The 16136-nt window shown below is 43.4% G+C and overlaps 1 protein-coding gene across 7 annotated transcripts in view; it reads left to right on the top strand.

The window, feature by feature from the left end:
- Window positions 1-16136, top strand: part of IBTK (inhibitor of Bruton tyrosine kinase) — a 51817-nt gene that overhangs the window by 10976 nt on the left and 24705 nt on the right. For 6 of the 7 annotated variants that reach the window (XM_070932878.1, XM_070932879.1, XM_070932882.1 and 3 more), the window contains exons 5-10: window positions 732-842; window positions 2153-2323; window positions 10764-10881; window positions 11942-12122; window positions 15166-15289; window positions 15839-16013. In XM_070932878.1, the coding sequence (XP_070788979.1) occupies window positions 732-842; window positions 2153-2323; window positions 10764-10881; window positions 11942-12122; window positions 15166-15289; window positions 15839-16013 (880 nt within the window). The remainder of the gene's footprint in view (window positions 1-731; window positions 843-2152; window positions 2324-10763; window positions 10882-11941; window positions 12123-15165; window positions 15290-15838; window positions 16014-16136) is intronic. The other variant, XM_070932883.1, reaches the window with a different exon arrangement.

Raw genomic sequence — 16136 nt, forward strand, 5'->3', positions numbered from 1 at the left:
TAAATACTTTAGTTTCTGATCCAGTCCTATCCTAAAATCCTTAGCAAGAAATGATTTTTAGTACTTTGATACCACTCTTTCCTCTATGGTCTTCCCTATTCTCTCAACAACCTCCTTTTCAAAGAGAAGGATGGAGACTAGGCAGTAGTTGTTCAGCATGGTTCAACTGAGAGAGGGCTTCTTCAAGACAGCACACGCCTCCAGGAAGGAGTTGGCATTTCATCCTCCCTCAAAGAAGCACTTATCACTTCCAATGTTCCACATCTCCTTGGTTATCTGTAGGAGCCAGGTTGGGCATGAAATTCAGTCAGAAATGGTAGAGCTTATGCTACAGTCCGCCTTTCCATAGGTGGATATGTAGGAAATGACCTACATACATAAAATCATGAATAAAGTTATGCTTTATCTTGGTAATTTTTGTTGTTTTTAAAACTCATTTAAAAAATATTAGAAATAAAGACAATTATTTTCAAAGTATACATTTTTTTTACATTACTTTTTCCTGTAATACAGTCAATATAGTAAGTGGTTTTTTGTGTAGGCATCTAGTATTATAAATGTACAATGTGCAGTTCATTTAAATTTGTTTAGTATATATTTAAAATCAAATTGAGGCATGATTTGTTTTCATATTATTACAAAGTAAATGAATATCAAATTACTTTGCAAAAGTTAGCTAGATGAAGTTCAAGTTCTTACTTTTTAGAAAATCTCTCTTTTTACCTCTGCAGGTGGTACTCTGCAAATTTCATTCGGTGTTCCTTTCCCAGAAAGGACAGGTTTATACCTGTGGGCATGGTCAAGGAGGTCGCTTGGGGCATGGTGACGAACAGACTTGCTTGGTATTTTAAAACTAATAATTTAGATTATGAAAAAAATACTGATTTTTAGATCCACTAAGCTATAGGACTTCTAATTTCTTTTTAAAAACTGGCTATTTAGCAGATATTGAAAAACATGTTTCTGTTTAATGTAGTCTGTTTTAAATATGAATACTATAATTCTAATTGCATATCTGGAATGTCATGTACACAGTACATGTACACAGATGTTACTCCCCCATTATCCACAGTTTGAGACTTTTATTCCATAATGGAATTATGGAAATGATGATGGAAGTAGTCCAGTGTAGTTGGAGGGTATAAGGTTGTCTTATAATATTAAAATACCATTCTTATACTTTTAACTGTTTATGTACATGGACTTACAGCATACAAGCAAATATATACACATACAAGCATATTATTACATATATACTTCTTGAAGAAATTAGGGGATGTTGCAGTGGTGAAATCCTCTGCGCTTTTCCACGAGTTCGCTGCCCGCGCATGTGAGATGTGCACCAAATGCACGCTGCATGTGCAGTGCGTGCCAAACGCACGCTTTGTGTGGAAAAAGGATGCTTAAGGTAAGTAGAACAATGAGAGGGGAACAGCTGTGCCGCGCTACTTAGATTCACTTAGAAAGCAGGATTTCCTGCTTTCTAGCGAATATAAATTGCGCAGCACAGCTGATTGTCGGAAATACCAGTTCAGATCAATTGGTAGCTTTTTTTTTACTACCAGTTCGCCGAACAGATAGCTTTTATCACTACCGGTTAACGCGAACCGGTGCGAACCGGTAGGATTTCACCACTGGAATGTTATAATTCTAATTTTAATGGGTAGATCATATTGAGCTTTTTAAATCTATAGTTAAATATATTGGTAGTTGATTCCATAAATAAACTCATTATTAACGAGTTCTCAAACTATCTGGTAGGGAACATAAATTAAAGAATAATCTTGGGTAATATTTTGAAAGGTAGCCATGGACGAGTACTTTTCAGCAAAACAGATTCCTATACTTTAAAATTAACAAATTTATTAGAATATAATGAAAACACTATTAAGACATTTATTTAGTCAGTTTCCAGTGTGCATGGGTTATACTATTTCAGGAAAAGTAACAGCTTTGTAGGACATTGAGAGAGTTTTATTTTCTCCACAAAAACTTGTAATAACAGTATTGTTACAAGGTGTCCTACAAGACAAAGGATGAGTGGAAACACCTTTTGAAGGTGATTTTGCTTTAGTTCTTGGTAATGAACCTTCTAATAGAGAGATGTGGCTTGAATTGTTGAAGATGACATTTTCTTCTTCATCTGTCTTAGATTCCTAGACTGGTAGAAAGCTTGGTGGGTCATCAGTGTTCTCAAGTGGCAGCAGCTAAAGATCATACACTTGTACTAACAGAAGATGGATGTCTATATGCCTTTGGCATCAATACTTTTCATCAGCTTGGTATACATCCTCCTCCTCCTAACTGCAGTGTTCCCAGACAGGTAAAATTAACCTCCTTACTAAGAAGGTGTTTTAGATGTGCCTGTACATTTGTATGTTCATGCACCAAATGTGCACACCTTGTGAGCATGAACATACTCTATCGTCCATCCTTCCTTCCTTCCATCCATCCATCCATCCATCCATCCATCCATCCCAATTTCTATAGCTGCCCATCTCAGTCCTTACAATTCAGAATCATATATATGCACATTCATACATCAGATATGGTGCCAGTAGTAGTATTGTGTGATAGTTATTATTTATTTTACAGTATTTATATTCTGCTCTATTATAAAAATTCTAGACAGTTCACAAAGCCTGCTTGTAGAAGGATTATAAAACTATGTTCTATCACTATATAAGTATATAAAATCCAGAATTAAAATGTAACATACAACACATTAAAATGAAATGCAGCAGTTAGATATTAATCTCTGAAATCATGTTTGAAAGACCAACTTTTAATAGCTTTCTCAATGACAGAAGAAATAGGTAGTCCTCATTTACCATCTACCATTGGACTGGTAACTCCATTGCTAAGTGACACAGTTGAAAAATGAAAAGTCACATGCTTACACCTGACTTAAGATAGCAATTGTCAGTTCCTACTACAGTTACCGTATTTTTCGGAGTATAAGACGCACCTTTTTCCCCCCTAAAAGGGAGAAAATTTAGGTGCATCTTATACACCGAATGTAGCCCCGCCCACCCACTGGCCCCCACCCTTTGGCCTCTGCCTTGCAGCAGTTTACCTCCTTACAAGCAAACAGTAAGAAAAAACAGCTGCTTTCAGCTTCAGCACAGGCTAATTAGCACAAGTTGATTGGATCGGTCTCCCGACTCTCAGCTGATTTGCTCTCAGCTGTTTTGCGCAGGGCTCTGCTGCTTGCTGCAAAGAGGTAAATTGCTGGAGCAGATTTTTTTCCCCCTTGTGCTAATCAAGCTATGCTGAAAACAAAAATGAAAGTAAAGCAAACTGTTTGCTGTTTGCTTCAGTGAGGCAAAATTGCTCAGAGGGAGATTTCTTTTTCTTCTTCTCCATTGTGGGTGGAGACAGCAGCCAGGATGGGGTGTGGTCATCTGTTAGGCCGATAGACTGAGCCCATCAAATTTGCTAAGTCCCGCCCTTGTTACCGGGCAAACCCAGCTTTTGGCTCAGTCTGTCAGCCTAGTCAGGCGTGTGGGACTGATCCTCTTGATCAATTTCTCCTTTCCTGACTGCTCTCTCAGCTTTTCCTAACTACCTTTCTGGTTTGACTTGGACTGTTTATTGGATATTCTCTGGATTTTCGATTTCAACTTGACAGTAAGCAATTTCCTCATTAACTGGCGTTGCTGACTACTTGGGGGGAGGGGATTCCTCTGCGCCCCTTCCCTTGCGTTTGGGGGACCCCTGGGAGCATTGTGGAGTGATTGCGCTCCCCTATTACCTCCACAGCTGGCCGTTTCGGGGCTTGGGGGCATTCCTAGGGCCTGTGGAGCTTCGCGCCCCCTTTTCAAACCTCCCGGCGGCCATTTTGGTTTTTAAAAAAGCTCCGTTTTTTTCCTGTTCGCCGTTTGCCTCATTGCCACCACTTTCGGCTGCTTCGTGGAGTTTAACTCTCCCAACGGCGTTGAGGGAAGCTCACAGACCTTCCCTGTGACCACTGCTGCCCTTAGTGGCCGATCCTACAGCGCAGTCCCTCATAACGGCGCAAATCAGCTGGTGGAGCCCATCGGCTTAGGCGCCTCTCCCCACAGCGCTGCTCGAGCGGCTGGAAAGGTTTTTTGGCGCGAAAGTGATTGGGGGCCTAAACGGAGCTGCGCGCCATTTCCTGCGGCCATAGGGGCCCTTACTAACCTAAGTGGAGTATTCTTTGCTAGTGGAGCTTTGCGCCCCCCTCTCCCTTTTACTCCTCCATTTGGTTTCTGGACTGCTTGTGCCTGGGTTAAGGGAACTCTCTTGAGTGGGGTCTCGCGCCCCCCCCTCCCCCCCGCCTGCCTTGTTCCTCCATTATATGTGGAGTGTCCGCGCTCCCTTTTGTAATAACGGGTGCTAAGCCTTATTCGCTGTTGGTGCCACCTTGTACCTAGTTTGGGTCAACTACTGACAGTTTTCCCTCACTGTCATCATGCCTAAAGCTTCCCATAAATCCAAGCACTGTCACAAGGCCAGGAGCTCTGATAGTCATCATCATCATGGAGGCTCTCCTGCTACTAAAGAAGTTCCCTCTGGTTCTTCTTCCAGACTAGGCCCTTCTGGCCTTTCTCAGCCACCCAGCAAGGCACCCTCTCAATTGCTGCCTTCCCGTGCGGAGGCTCGCAGGGACAGGGTCCTGAAGAAAATTTGCTCCAAGGCCAGTGGCGCTCAGTCAGTAGGCAAGGAGGCTCCTTCGACCTCGACCCATCCTCCTATGGATGCTGATTCCGCTTCTCAAGGGGATCGTCTTTCCCTTCAGGACTGTCCTGCGGTCATTGCAACGACGGAGCTGTGGGGCTCGGCCGCACCAACGACCTCTGTTCCTCCTCCGGAAACATCCCCAGCTCGACCTGCTAGTGAGGCCGTTCCAACTGGGACACAACATCACACTTTCCCTTCCACGGAACAGATACAACAGATGATCGCTGCAGCAGTCCAACAGTCGTTGGCCTCACATTTTCAGTCCGCCGGCGGACCGGCTTCGGTGCGTTCTGTAGTCTCCCATTCTCGAGGGGATGGGGATCTGGATGATGCTTTGTCCATCGACGCCCCTGACTCACCCGTGTCTTCTATGGCCAGCAGATCTCCCTCGCATGCAGCTGATGAACCTCATGACCTGGAACTCTCGGAGGATGATGACCTACCTCCTGAACAGCCCGCCTTTACGGGTATTTTTCCCCAGGCCTTGTTCAAATCCCTGCTGCATAAGGCCATTGCTACGGCGCAGCTTAGCTCCCCTTCACCGCTACCGGCTTCTGATTCTGCATCTAGGGGGCATTTAAGCCCTCTCTTCGCCGAACCAGCTAGGACCGTGGATACCATTTCTACTCCTCCTTTGTTTCTCGATGTTATCAAGAAGCAATGGTCTTCACCGGGCTCTGCTCCAACGACTACGGCTGCGGATCGACGAAACTTCAGTATCGCTCCGGATCTAGATTCTCTTCTTCAGGTCCCGTCTGTGGATGCTCCCGTGGCGGCCCTCTTACCTCACTCAGCGGTTCCCGGTGACCCCGAGGAAGGCCTTCGTCCGGAGGAGCGCCGGGCGGAACACGTACTTCAACGAGCTCACCAAGGGGCTTCATGGGCCATCCGAGCAGCTTCTACTGCCTCCTTTTTTAATCGGACGACTCTCTTATGGCTTCAACATTTACAAGACTCGTTACCGATGGAGGACGTGCGAGTACGACAGGATTTACACAAGATTATTGCTGCCACACAGTTCTCGGCGGACGCTACTTTGAACGCCGCTCGTTTTGCGGCCAAGTCTCTAGCGTCTTCGGTTACTGCACGTCGATTAGTTTGGTTGCGCCATTGGCAGGCCGACGCCAGGCATAAATGGCGCCTGGCGTCTGTTCCTTTCACGGGCTCCAAGCTTTTCGGGGATTCTTTGGACCCCTTCCTTTCCGAGACAAAGGACAAGAAGAAATTCCTGCCGGTTGTCTTTCGCAGGGGGGATTCCAGGTTCCGACCTTACACTCCTCGCCCCCAATCTCGCCCGTATGACGGCTCTGCTTTCTCCCCTTCCCTTCCTAGGTCACAGGGGAATTTCCAACCTAGACAACGGGGCGGTCAAGACAGACCTTCCAGAGGTAGGACCTTTGCGACCAAACGGCCCTTTCGAGGGGGAGGAGGTCGTTTTTCCGGGCGCCGTCGCTAAGTGCATCCCGGACCCTCCCATAGGGGGCAGATTGGCTCTCTTCGCCCCTGTTTGGGAGGGCTCCACATCAGATAAATGGGTCCTGGCCACTTTAAGATCTGGGTTGGCCATTGAATTCCTTTCCCCTCCTCCGAGGTCCTTTGTACGCTGTCCGCTTTCTAATGACTTCCAGAAACGATCCCTTATGGATTCGGCGGTTGAGCACCTTCTATCTATCAGGGCGATTCAGCCGGTGCCCGTCAGTGAATGCGGCACGGGATTTTACTCCCGTGTCTTCCTCGTTCCCAAGTCCTCGGGGGGGTGGAGACCCATTCTGGACCTCAAGCGTCTCAACCGGTATGTCTTATACCGGAAGTTTAAAATGCACTCCCTAAAATCTATCCTAGACGGTGTCAGGAGGGGCGATCTCCTCTCTTCTATAGACCTCACTGAGGCCTACCTCCACATCCCCATCCGTCCCTCCCATAGGAAGTTTCTTAGGTTCTGTTACGGAGGGCGCCATTTTCAGTATCGGGCCATGCCCTTTGGCCTTTCCTCGGCTCCCCGTACCTTTACCAAGGTACTAGCTGCCCTGGCAGCTTCCCTTAGGGCTAAGTCTATTCGTCTACAATGCTATCTAGACGATATTCTGATTTTGTCTTCTACTCCCCAACAAGCTGCCTCCAATCTCCAATTCACCCTCCATGCCCTCGCTGCCCATGGGTTCTCAGTTAATTTGGAGAAAAGCCAGTTAGTCCCTTCTACTAATCTGGTTCACTTGGGGGCCCTGATAGATTCCATTGAGGGGAGAGTTTTCCTTTCGCGCGAGAGACAGGAGAGTTTAAGATCCCTTGTCTCCAGAGTTGAACGAGCTGCATCCTCCTCTCCCTTGATTCTGTCACAACTCCTGGGCAAGATGATTTCGGCCATTTCAATAGTTCCTTGGGCCCAGTTGCACTCGAGGGAACTTCAGTGGTTCCTGTTGCCTCTGCAGAAAGCGGGTAGAGGTACCTCTCCCGTGAAGGTTTCTGTCCCTAGGAAGGTAATTAGGTCCTTACGGTGGTGGCGGTCTCCGGCACTTTCTCGAGGTTGTGTTTTCTTTGATCCGCAGAGATTGGTGGTGACAACGGACGCCAGTCTCCAGGGCTGGGGTGCTCATTGTCGGGGCCACCTGGCTCAAGGTGTCTGGACTGCCGTCGAATCCCATCGCTCCATCAACTGGTTGGAACTACGTGCGATCTACCTGGCACTTCGGGCCTTTCATCATCTTGTGTCCAACTCCCACGTTCTGGTCCTCACGGACAATACCACCGCAAAGGCCCATGTCAACCGTCAGGGAGGCACTCGATCTCCCTCTCTGATGTCGGAAGCGTTACGGTTGGGTCTCTGGTCGGAAATCCATCTGGCTTCGTTGCGGGCAGAACACATCTCCGGTGTCACCAATCTACAAGCCGACTGGCTCAGCCGTCAGCGGCTGGACCATGCGGAGTGGCGTCTCAGTCCTCGGCTCTTCCATCAGATCACGATGCGTTTCGGGATGCCGGTGATCGACCTTTTTGCCACGTCGATCAATGCCCAGCTACCGCGATTCATCTCACGGTTCCCGTCGGCTCAGGCAGAGGCCGTCGATGCTCTCCGCTGCCCGTGGCCCCCAGGGCTCCTATACGCCTTTCCTCCAGTTTCTCTGCTTCCCCGGGTAGTTCGCAAGTTGTTGATGGAACAGGCGGAAGTCATTCTGGTGGCTCCACATTGGCCACGCAGACCTTGGTTTGCGGACCTCGTGTCTTTGTCGATAGACCAACCTTGGCAACTGCCTCAACCGCAGGACGCTTTAACCCAAGGGACCTTAACGCACCCGGACCTGCAGTGGCTCCGTCTGACCGCTTGGCGATTGAGCGGCATGCGCTTGGGACGGTCAACGTTCCTGCAGACGTGATTTCCATTATTCAAGCGTCGCGAAGGCCGTCCACGGACCGGATTTATTCGGCCACTTGGAAGTCATTCTGTGCCTGGTGTGATCAGGCAGGGGTTTGCCCTCTCCAGGCTTCCATCGTAAATATTCTTGTCTTCTTAACGGAAGGTCTTCGCAAAGGGCTGTCCCCCAACACATTGCGGAGACAGGTGGCGGCAATTTCATCGGTCCTTACGGTTGGGTCATTATCGTCTTTGTCACAACACCCTTTAATCCGCCGATTTCTGCGAGGGGCTACAAACCTTTCCCCTCCTGTGTTGCACAGATATCCAACTTGGGACCTTTCGGTTGTTCTAAATTCCCTTACGTCAGCTCCATACGAGCCTTTACGCACGACGAGCCTTCGCCTTTTGACGTGCAAAGTCGCCTTTTTGGTTGCAATCACCTCAGCCCGACGCATTTCTGAATTAGCCGCTCTTTCAATTCGGGAGGACCTGTGTGTGTTCCATGCCGACCGTGTGGTTCTCCGCTTGGACCCAACCTTTGTACCTAAAGTGAATACCACCTTCCATCGTATGCAGGAACTTATCCTGCCCAACTTTTGTCCTCATCCAAACCACGGACTTGAACGACGGTGGCACTCCTTGGATGTCCGACGGGCCCTACGGATCTATATTAAGCGGACGGCGGATTTCCGTAAAGCGGAGGCCCTATTTGTCTCTTTCTTACCAGTGTCCTTGGGCTCCAAGGTGTCTTCATCGACCATTGGCAGGTGGATCCGACAGACGATATCCAAAGCATACGAGTTACGATCTCTCCCGAGACCATCTCGATTGACGGCACATTCTACCCGCAGCGCTGCGACATCGGCAGCCTGGGCTACTCAGGCCTCATTGCTCGAAATATGCAGAGCGGCTACATGGACATCGCCTTCTCCATTTATTCAACACTATAAGATTGACAAATTTGCTTCAGCAGATGCCGCCTTTGGTCGTAGAGTATTACAACGAGTTGTGTCTGGGGGGGGTACTTCGGACCAGACTGGTCCCACCCAACTGTAGGGACGTGAATCTTTGGCATGTCCCATCCTGGCTGCTGTCTCCACCCACAATGGAGAAGGGGCGTTGGTCTTACCTGAGACGCACCTTCTCGTTGGGTGGAGACAGCAGCCAGACCCTCCCTCTCTTTCGCCAGTCTGGCCCTTTTTGGTTTTCTTACCTGTCTCCTCTTTCTCTACCATGTTCTTGGTGTCCCACACGCCGAGCCTGTCTTCTTGTCCTCGCCAAAAGCTGGGTTTGCCCGGTAACAAGGGCGGGACTTAGCAAATTTGATGGGCTCAGTCTATCGGCCTAACAGATGACCACACCCCATCCTGGCTGCTGTCTCCACCCAACGAGAAGGTGCGTCTCAGGTAAGACCAACGCCCCTTTTCTTCTATTCCGGTGCGTCTTATACTCCGAAAAATACAGTAAGTGTGATGTTATGTCACTGAGACTTGCAACTTTACACTTCCTGCTGGCTTTCCAATTGACATTTTTTGTTGGAAACTGGCTGTGAAGATCATGAATGGTGATCATGTGGCCACAGGACACCGGGGTTGTGATTAAGGTGCTGAGTTAGAAAGCAGAAGGCCATGTATTAGTCCTCCTTTAGATCTGTCAACTGTCTGGGTGACTGAGTCAATCACTCGCAGGATTATTATTGTAGGGAATATAGGAAGAAGGAACATTAACAATAGCACTTAGACTTATATACTGCTTCACAGTGCTTTACAGCCCTCTCTAAGCGGTTTGTAGTGTCAGCATAATGCCCCCAACAATCTGGGTCCTCATTTTACCAACCTCAGAAGGCTGAGTCAACCTTGAGCCTGGTGAGATTTGAACTGCCAAACTGCTGGTAATTGGCAGTCAGCAGAATTAGCCTGCAACACTATATTCTAACCACTGCACCACCACGGCTCAGGTATATATTAGGTATGTAAACTGCCTTTAATTAATAAAAAATAAAGGAGAATAAACATGTAATATTAAATGAAAAAAATTAAAGAATCATCCAGAAGGCTAGGCTTGATATGGCTATTTCAAAGTTTTCCCTGATTGCTTTTGCATGTGTGTGCATGCACAAATAGCACTTCTGCTGGATCTGACAGGCAAATGAAGTGACTACATGCATGCAAATAAGGACACAAAGATAGTAGGGGAAAGATGCTTTGAAGGCTGCCCTGAGCCTTTGTTTTGAGTGCTTTGCAGAAGTCTATTAAACAAGCATTTTATTATGATTAACATCATTCTTGGTGCTTTTAATCTAAACATGAGCCAAACAGATGACAACAATAAAATATTAAAGAACATAGCAATCTAAGGGAATATTGCAAACTCTTAAAAAGCTCTTTAGCAATTAAGAGTTCTTCGAAATAACTGAAAGGTGTCCAAGCCTGCTGGATGAAAAATGTTTCTCTCTGACATCTAAAACTAAAAAGAGATCGCTTGGCAACTTTCCCTGAGAAGGGAATTTCAGAATTGTGGTGTCACTATGGCAGTGTTCATCATCTCTTTTGCAATGGCTGATTAAATAATATATGTTTCTTATTTTTTAATTTATGAATTAAAATGTCTTTGTTGAATTCTGTTGTTTTCCTGTTCTTTAGATTCAGGGCTAAACTGATTTGATTTATGACACCTGTATGTATGTCTGTGGGCTTTTTTAAAACAGATACAAGCAAAAAATCTTAAGGGAAGGACAGTGATTGGTGTGGCTGCAGGGAGATTCCATTCAGTATTATGGACCAAAGAAGCAGTCTATACAATGGGACTGAATGGTGGACAATTAGGTGAGAGGGAATAAAAAACATTTGATGTTTTGGGTCTTAAATGTTACTAAATTTTTTACAATCTACTTGCGGTACCATAATGAGATACCAAAGTTGACATGTATTTGAAGTAGTGCTGTTAATGGTTAAAGCTAACTATGCCCTTGGGAAGTTGTTGATTTTTCCTATTGCAGTTTTTCTCTTAGCTATTGGATTTCCTTTACTTTCTAGCCTTCTCTCTATATATCTTGTCTATGCAATGAATGTTCCTGCCCACCCTCACAAAAGGAAGGATTATTCTAAGAAACTAAAAGAATTCCTCCAAGCTTAATATTAAGAATGTAAATACCTTTAATGTGGAAAACACAGAATTTTGTAATTAAATGAAACTGAACTCAAATATGTATCAATTTAGGAGCTACATAATCAAGGAAACATGGGTACAAATTTTAGAAACATTTACAAGGATCCTTGAAAGAGTATGTGAGTGTAATCTGTAAATTTAGCAATGGATTCAGACTGGTAAAAGGTTGCATTATGACGCTGTATGAAATTACATAGTTTTAAGACCCTTTCAGATAAATGTGTTCCAAGTAAAGGTATACATATTAATTGTATTAGGGGTAAAGTTTTGTTTGTAAAATGTTTTCATATAGTTGGATACTCCCTATAAGGTTGGCTTTTAGTGATATGCTAAACAGAATGTTGTGCAATTATTCATATAATAATCAGATTTTGTGACCTTCTTTCCATGCTGTAATCTGTAACTTTTTCCAGTGTTCTCTTTTAATGTGGTTTCATTACAAAAGATCTGTTCTTTGGCAAGAAGATCCTGGAACATTGTTACTGATCAGAATAAAAAAGTGCTGAGTGTGGTGGGATACTGGACTAAATCAGTATAAGGCTGCTTCATATATTGGCATATGTTTACAATTATTTTTTTGATCCTCCAGGCAAGTGCAAGTGGGTGAATGGAAAATACTTATTTCTGCCTTTCTTAATAAGAAAAGAATTGTGCTTAAATGCCAAATAATTCTAGATCTGGAAAACTTGACATTTAGGGTATTCTCTTACATTGTAGGATACTTGCTAGATCCTAATGGAGAGAAGTGTGTAACTTCTCCTCGCCAAGTCTCTGCTCTACATCATAAGGACATCAATATGTCCTTTGTCACTGCAAGTGATGGTGCCACAGTTTGTGTTACTGAAAAAGGAGACATCTATTTGCTTAGTGACTATCAGTGCAAGAAGATTGCTTCCAAGTGAGTGGTTTTTTTTTTCCAGAGAATTGTCTAAGCTGCTCTTCCTGATTTTTTTAAAACTATGTCAACAGATTGAAAGGCTGTGGTTGTTGGGGGTTTTTTGGGTTTTTTTTTTTTTTTGCAAAATCTTCTGTTTTGAGCATACCAATATTGCTGTCATCTAATTCTAGGCTATTTGAGTAGTGATGCAGGAGATTGCATGTGGAAGAATTAATATTGCTTGCTCCATTGTATAGTTGTACAAGTCTTTGTCTAGACTGTTCTGCCAGTTGTGTGAAATAGGCTTTTGCACGTAGAGCTGGCCTGGATGCAATCTATTTTTTTTTAGTATAGTACTGCAGGAACACAAGACAATATAAAGCAAATCTAGTTTGTAAACATAGAAATCCTTTAAAAATATTCAAGTTTTGAACATTTTTTCCCAGAGAATGAACTTTAGTGAAAAAAACCCCATATTTAACATTTTCTGAATAGTACCTATGTTAGTCTGTTAAAGCAATGAAATGGGGGCCACTTACAATATTTTATTATAGCACCTTTTTTTAGTTTTTAAAGTGCTACAAATTAATATTGTAATAATAATAATGTAATTTTGCCCAATAAAAGTGAATTATGATGCCCCTAGAATTAAAATGTAAATCAGATATAAATAATTCTGCTGCTTTTAGTTTCAAAATTCTATTGCAGAGGTGGGGCAATAATTTTGGCCAAAGACTGATTTGGTTTTGGGTAGCCATGTGATAGCTGGCAGGCAAGCAGCCTGATGCATTTTTCTGGAGACTAACCCCCTCTAATTAGTCACCTTTTATTTACACATGAAATTCTACTTATTTGGCTTGTGACGGTAGCTGTGACAGAATGATGTTGGGCTTATTGAAATTTATTTGATAGTTAGTATGCAGCATTGTTTGCAGAGAGAGTCTGTGTTCTTAAGTGTGTTCTTAAGAGAATTAAGTGGAAATATATGCCTATATTCATTTTTTCATCTTATTAGTCACCAGTCAGTCAGCTAGTATACCACCAAATCCCATAAGACTTTCAATGCTGTATACCTATAAAATGTCCATGGTAAATTGAAATATACCATATTTTTTGGAGTATAAGACACTCTGGAGTATAAGATGCATCTTAGTTTTGGGGGAGGAAAATGAGAAAAAAAAATTCTGCCTCTGCCTACCAGCATCCATCGGTATTCATCTGGCTAGCATCCTTAGCAAACAGCCTGGTCAGCTTCAGCACGTTAGCCTGATTCAGCACGAGCAGCTGATTGACAGCTGGATCGGCTTCCCGGAATACCCCCAATCAGCTGTTCCCAGAGGTGAACTTTAGTAACAGGTTTGCTGGTTGTGAGCGTGCGCGCTACACTCGCACGCGCCTCATTGGGGTAAATACACAGCTTCAAAAATGCAGCTGATTGTCGCAGGGCGCTCCAATGAGTACAGCAGGGGAAATGCGGAACCGGTCCGACAAGGTAACAGCTGTTCTGGGTTGCCATTTTCGCCTCTGCGCCTCATTTTTTTACCTTCCAAAAGCTCCATTTGATAGGCTGCCTTTGCAAAGAGAAGCTCCTTTGCAAACGGAGCTTTTGGAGGCTGTTTGAGAGGCTCTCCGTTTGAGGGGACGCACGGAGGCCGAAGGGTGCGAGTGGGCGGGGTTACATTTGGTGTATAAGATGTACCCAAATTTTCACCCTCTTTTGGGGGGGGGAAGGTGTGTCTTATATTCCAAAAAATATGGTAAACATCCATGGTAAACAGCATTAAAATAAATGTAAAAATGAAGTAATAATCCAAAGGTCATAATAGTACATTGAAATCAAGAAGTCATCAGTCAATATCCAAACACCAAACTTAATTTTGAACATCTTCTGGAATGAAATTTGGATGAGACTTGGTCCTTCTTGAGTTTTGGCCCACCTCACCTGATAATAGTTACAGGCTTTTCCTGTAACAGGCTGGCTGATTGGATCAATTCTGCCTGAAGAATGTGTGGTACCCATTTTTTGTATGCAATGTAATATCACATTGTCAACTGCATGTAATCAGTATTTAATTTTAGTGAAATTTCAATATAAAAAACCCAGCTTTTTCTAGGCCTTGTTTTTTGGAATACAGCTCCAGCATGTTACTCCAAATGCTGATAGTGTAGTGAATGTAAATTGTATTTTGTTTAGCGTAAGTTACTGCAAAAATGGAATTTCTATAAATGTTTAAATGCAAATCTATGATCTTTTAAAATTATAACTTGATACTACTATATATGGATTTTTGGATTTCTCAAATTTTGATTGCCTAGATTCTAACTATCATTTGAATCATCATCATCAAATTCTTTTCAGCTTACTTGAATCTGCAACTAGAATGTTTTCTTAAAAATAATGCTTAACTTTCTCTTTTCAGGTGCCCAAGCAACTTTGCATGCATTCTTGTCAGTAATCTTTACAATTTAATTATGCAACTTGTAGAGTCAGTTTGATTTATTGAGTATAAAGAAAGCTGAAAGGATTATGGTTTGTTAAAATGATTTATTGTGTTTACATTGATATTTCAACCCAGAATGGCCTTATCTAGATTTTAACTATTTTAACTTTCCAGTTGTCTCCAAGGTTAAGGATTTTAAGCCAGTGCACTTTTTAACTCTTGCTGTGAGTTGTAAGGAAATTTTGAATGTTACCGTCGTATTTTTCTTTTGCATTTCAAGTGATACTTTCAGATACTATCTTGCAGTCAATAGTCTGTGTTGTTTTTATTGATGCACAATATTTTTTTAAAAAAAAATAGTTGTGTGGTAGGTATTGCATGATTTGTGAAGCAAAATGTTAGCAACAGAATAGGACAAAATGTCACATTGGCTTATTGTACAGATGTGATGTTCTTTTAGTAAGAAAGGTTACTGTATCATGTTCTCTTTGTTTAGTCATTGGGCTATGTCAATACTGCAGTTTTTTCATTAATAACACACTTTTTAAATTGCCAAGTGAGATTTCTTTTTCTGTTCTTATTCTTGTTTATGTCGGCATAAATTCTTTTGTGTCCTTGTTTAGGCAACTTAACCTAAAAAAGGTTCTCGTAAGCGGAGGCCATTTGGATTACAGGGTGAATCCTCAACATCTTAAAGAAAACGGAGGTCTGAGGATTTATATTCTTGCACTGGATCAAGCTGGAAGAGTAAGTTGTCTCTTCCTCTCCCCCTCCATTGCTGCATCTGGACAGCATACAATAAGTATGCTTATTGTATTTTGCCCCCTCCTTTCCCCCTTTCTAACACTGAAAATTTCCTTTTTGAATTGGTTAACAATTATGTATAGTTGCATCAATAGAGTCATAGAGATAGTTAAGTTTCTGAAGCCAGAATGGCTCTATTGACTTCTCAGTACAGAAAATAAGTACAGAGCCTTGGTGGCGCAGTGGTTAAAGTGCAGTACTGCAGGCTACTTCTGCTGACTGCTGACTGCCTGCAGTTTGGCAGTTCAAATCCCACCAGATTCAAGGTTGGCTCAGCCTTCCATCCCTCTGAGGTTGGTAAAATGAGGACCCAGATTGTTGGGGGCAATATGCTGATTCTGTAAACCACTTAGAGAGGACTGTAAAGCACTGTAAAACGGTATATAAGTCTAAGTGCTATTGCTATTGCTATAATAAGTGGAGAATGAAGATATAGAGTGCCACTAATGTAGACCTATTTTTCTTTCCCTCTTTTTTAATGTTATGTTTTAGGTGTTGTGCTGGAAATCTGCCAACAGTCCAATGAAGCAGTGTCGATGGATCTATGGCCGCCAAGTGTATATGTCTGATGTTTTTCTAAATAGGAATGAAATTATGTTTGTTACACAGGATGGTGAAGCTTTTAAGGGAAAATGGATGGATGGGAACAGACATTCAGAAAAGAGAGGTCAGTTAACCTTTTGACAAAACTGAAGCCTTAAAATTTAATCATTTTTGGATATGTATTAGCATGTACCTCCTGGATATGAAATGAAAAGAATAGGCACGCATCCCATTCCTTTTCCCCTGC

The sequence above is a fragment of the Pituophis catenifer genome, unplaced genomic scaffold, assembly GCF_029215685.1.
Source record: "Pituophis catenifer annectens isolate HBS135680 unplaced genomic scaffold, rPitCat1.0.hap2 SCAF_1, whole genome shotgun sequence".
NCBI lineage: Eukaryota > Metazoa > Chordata > Lepidosauria > Squamata > Colubridae > Pituophis > Pituophis catenifer.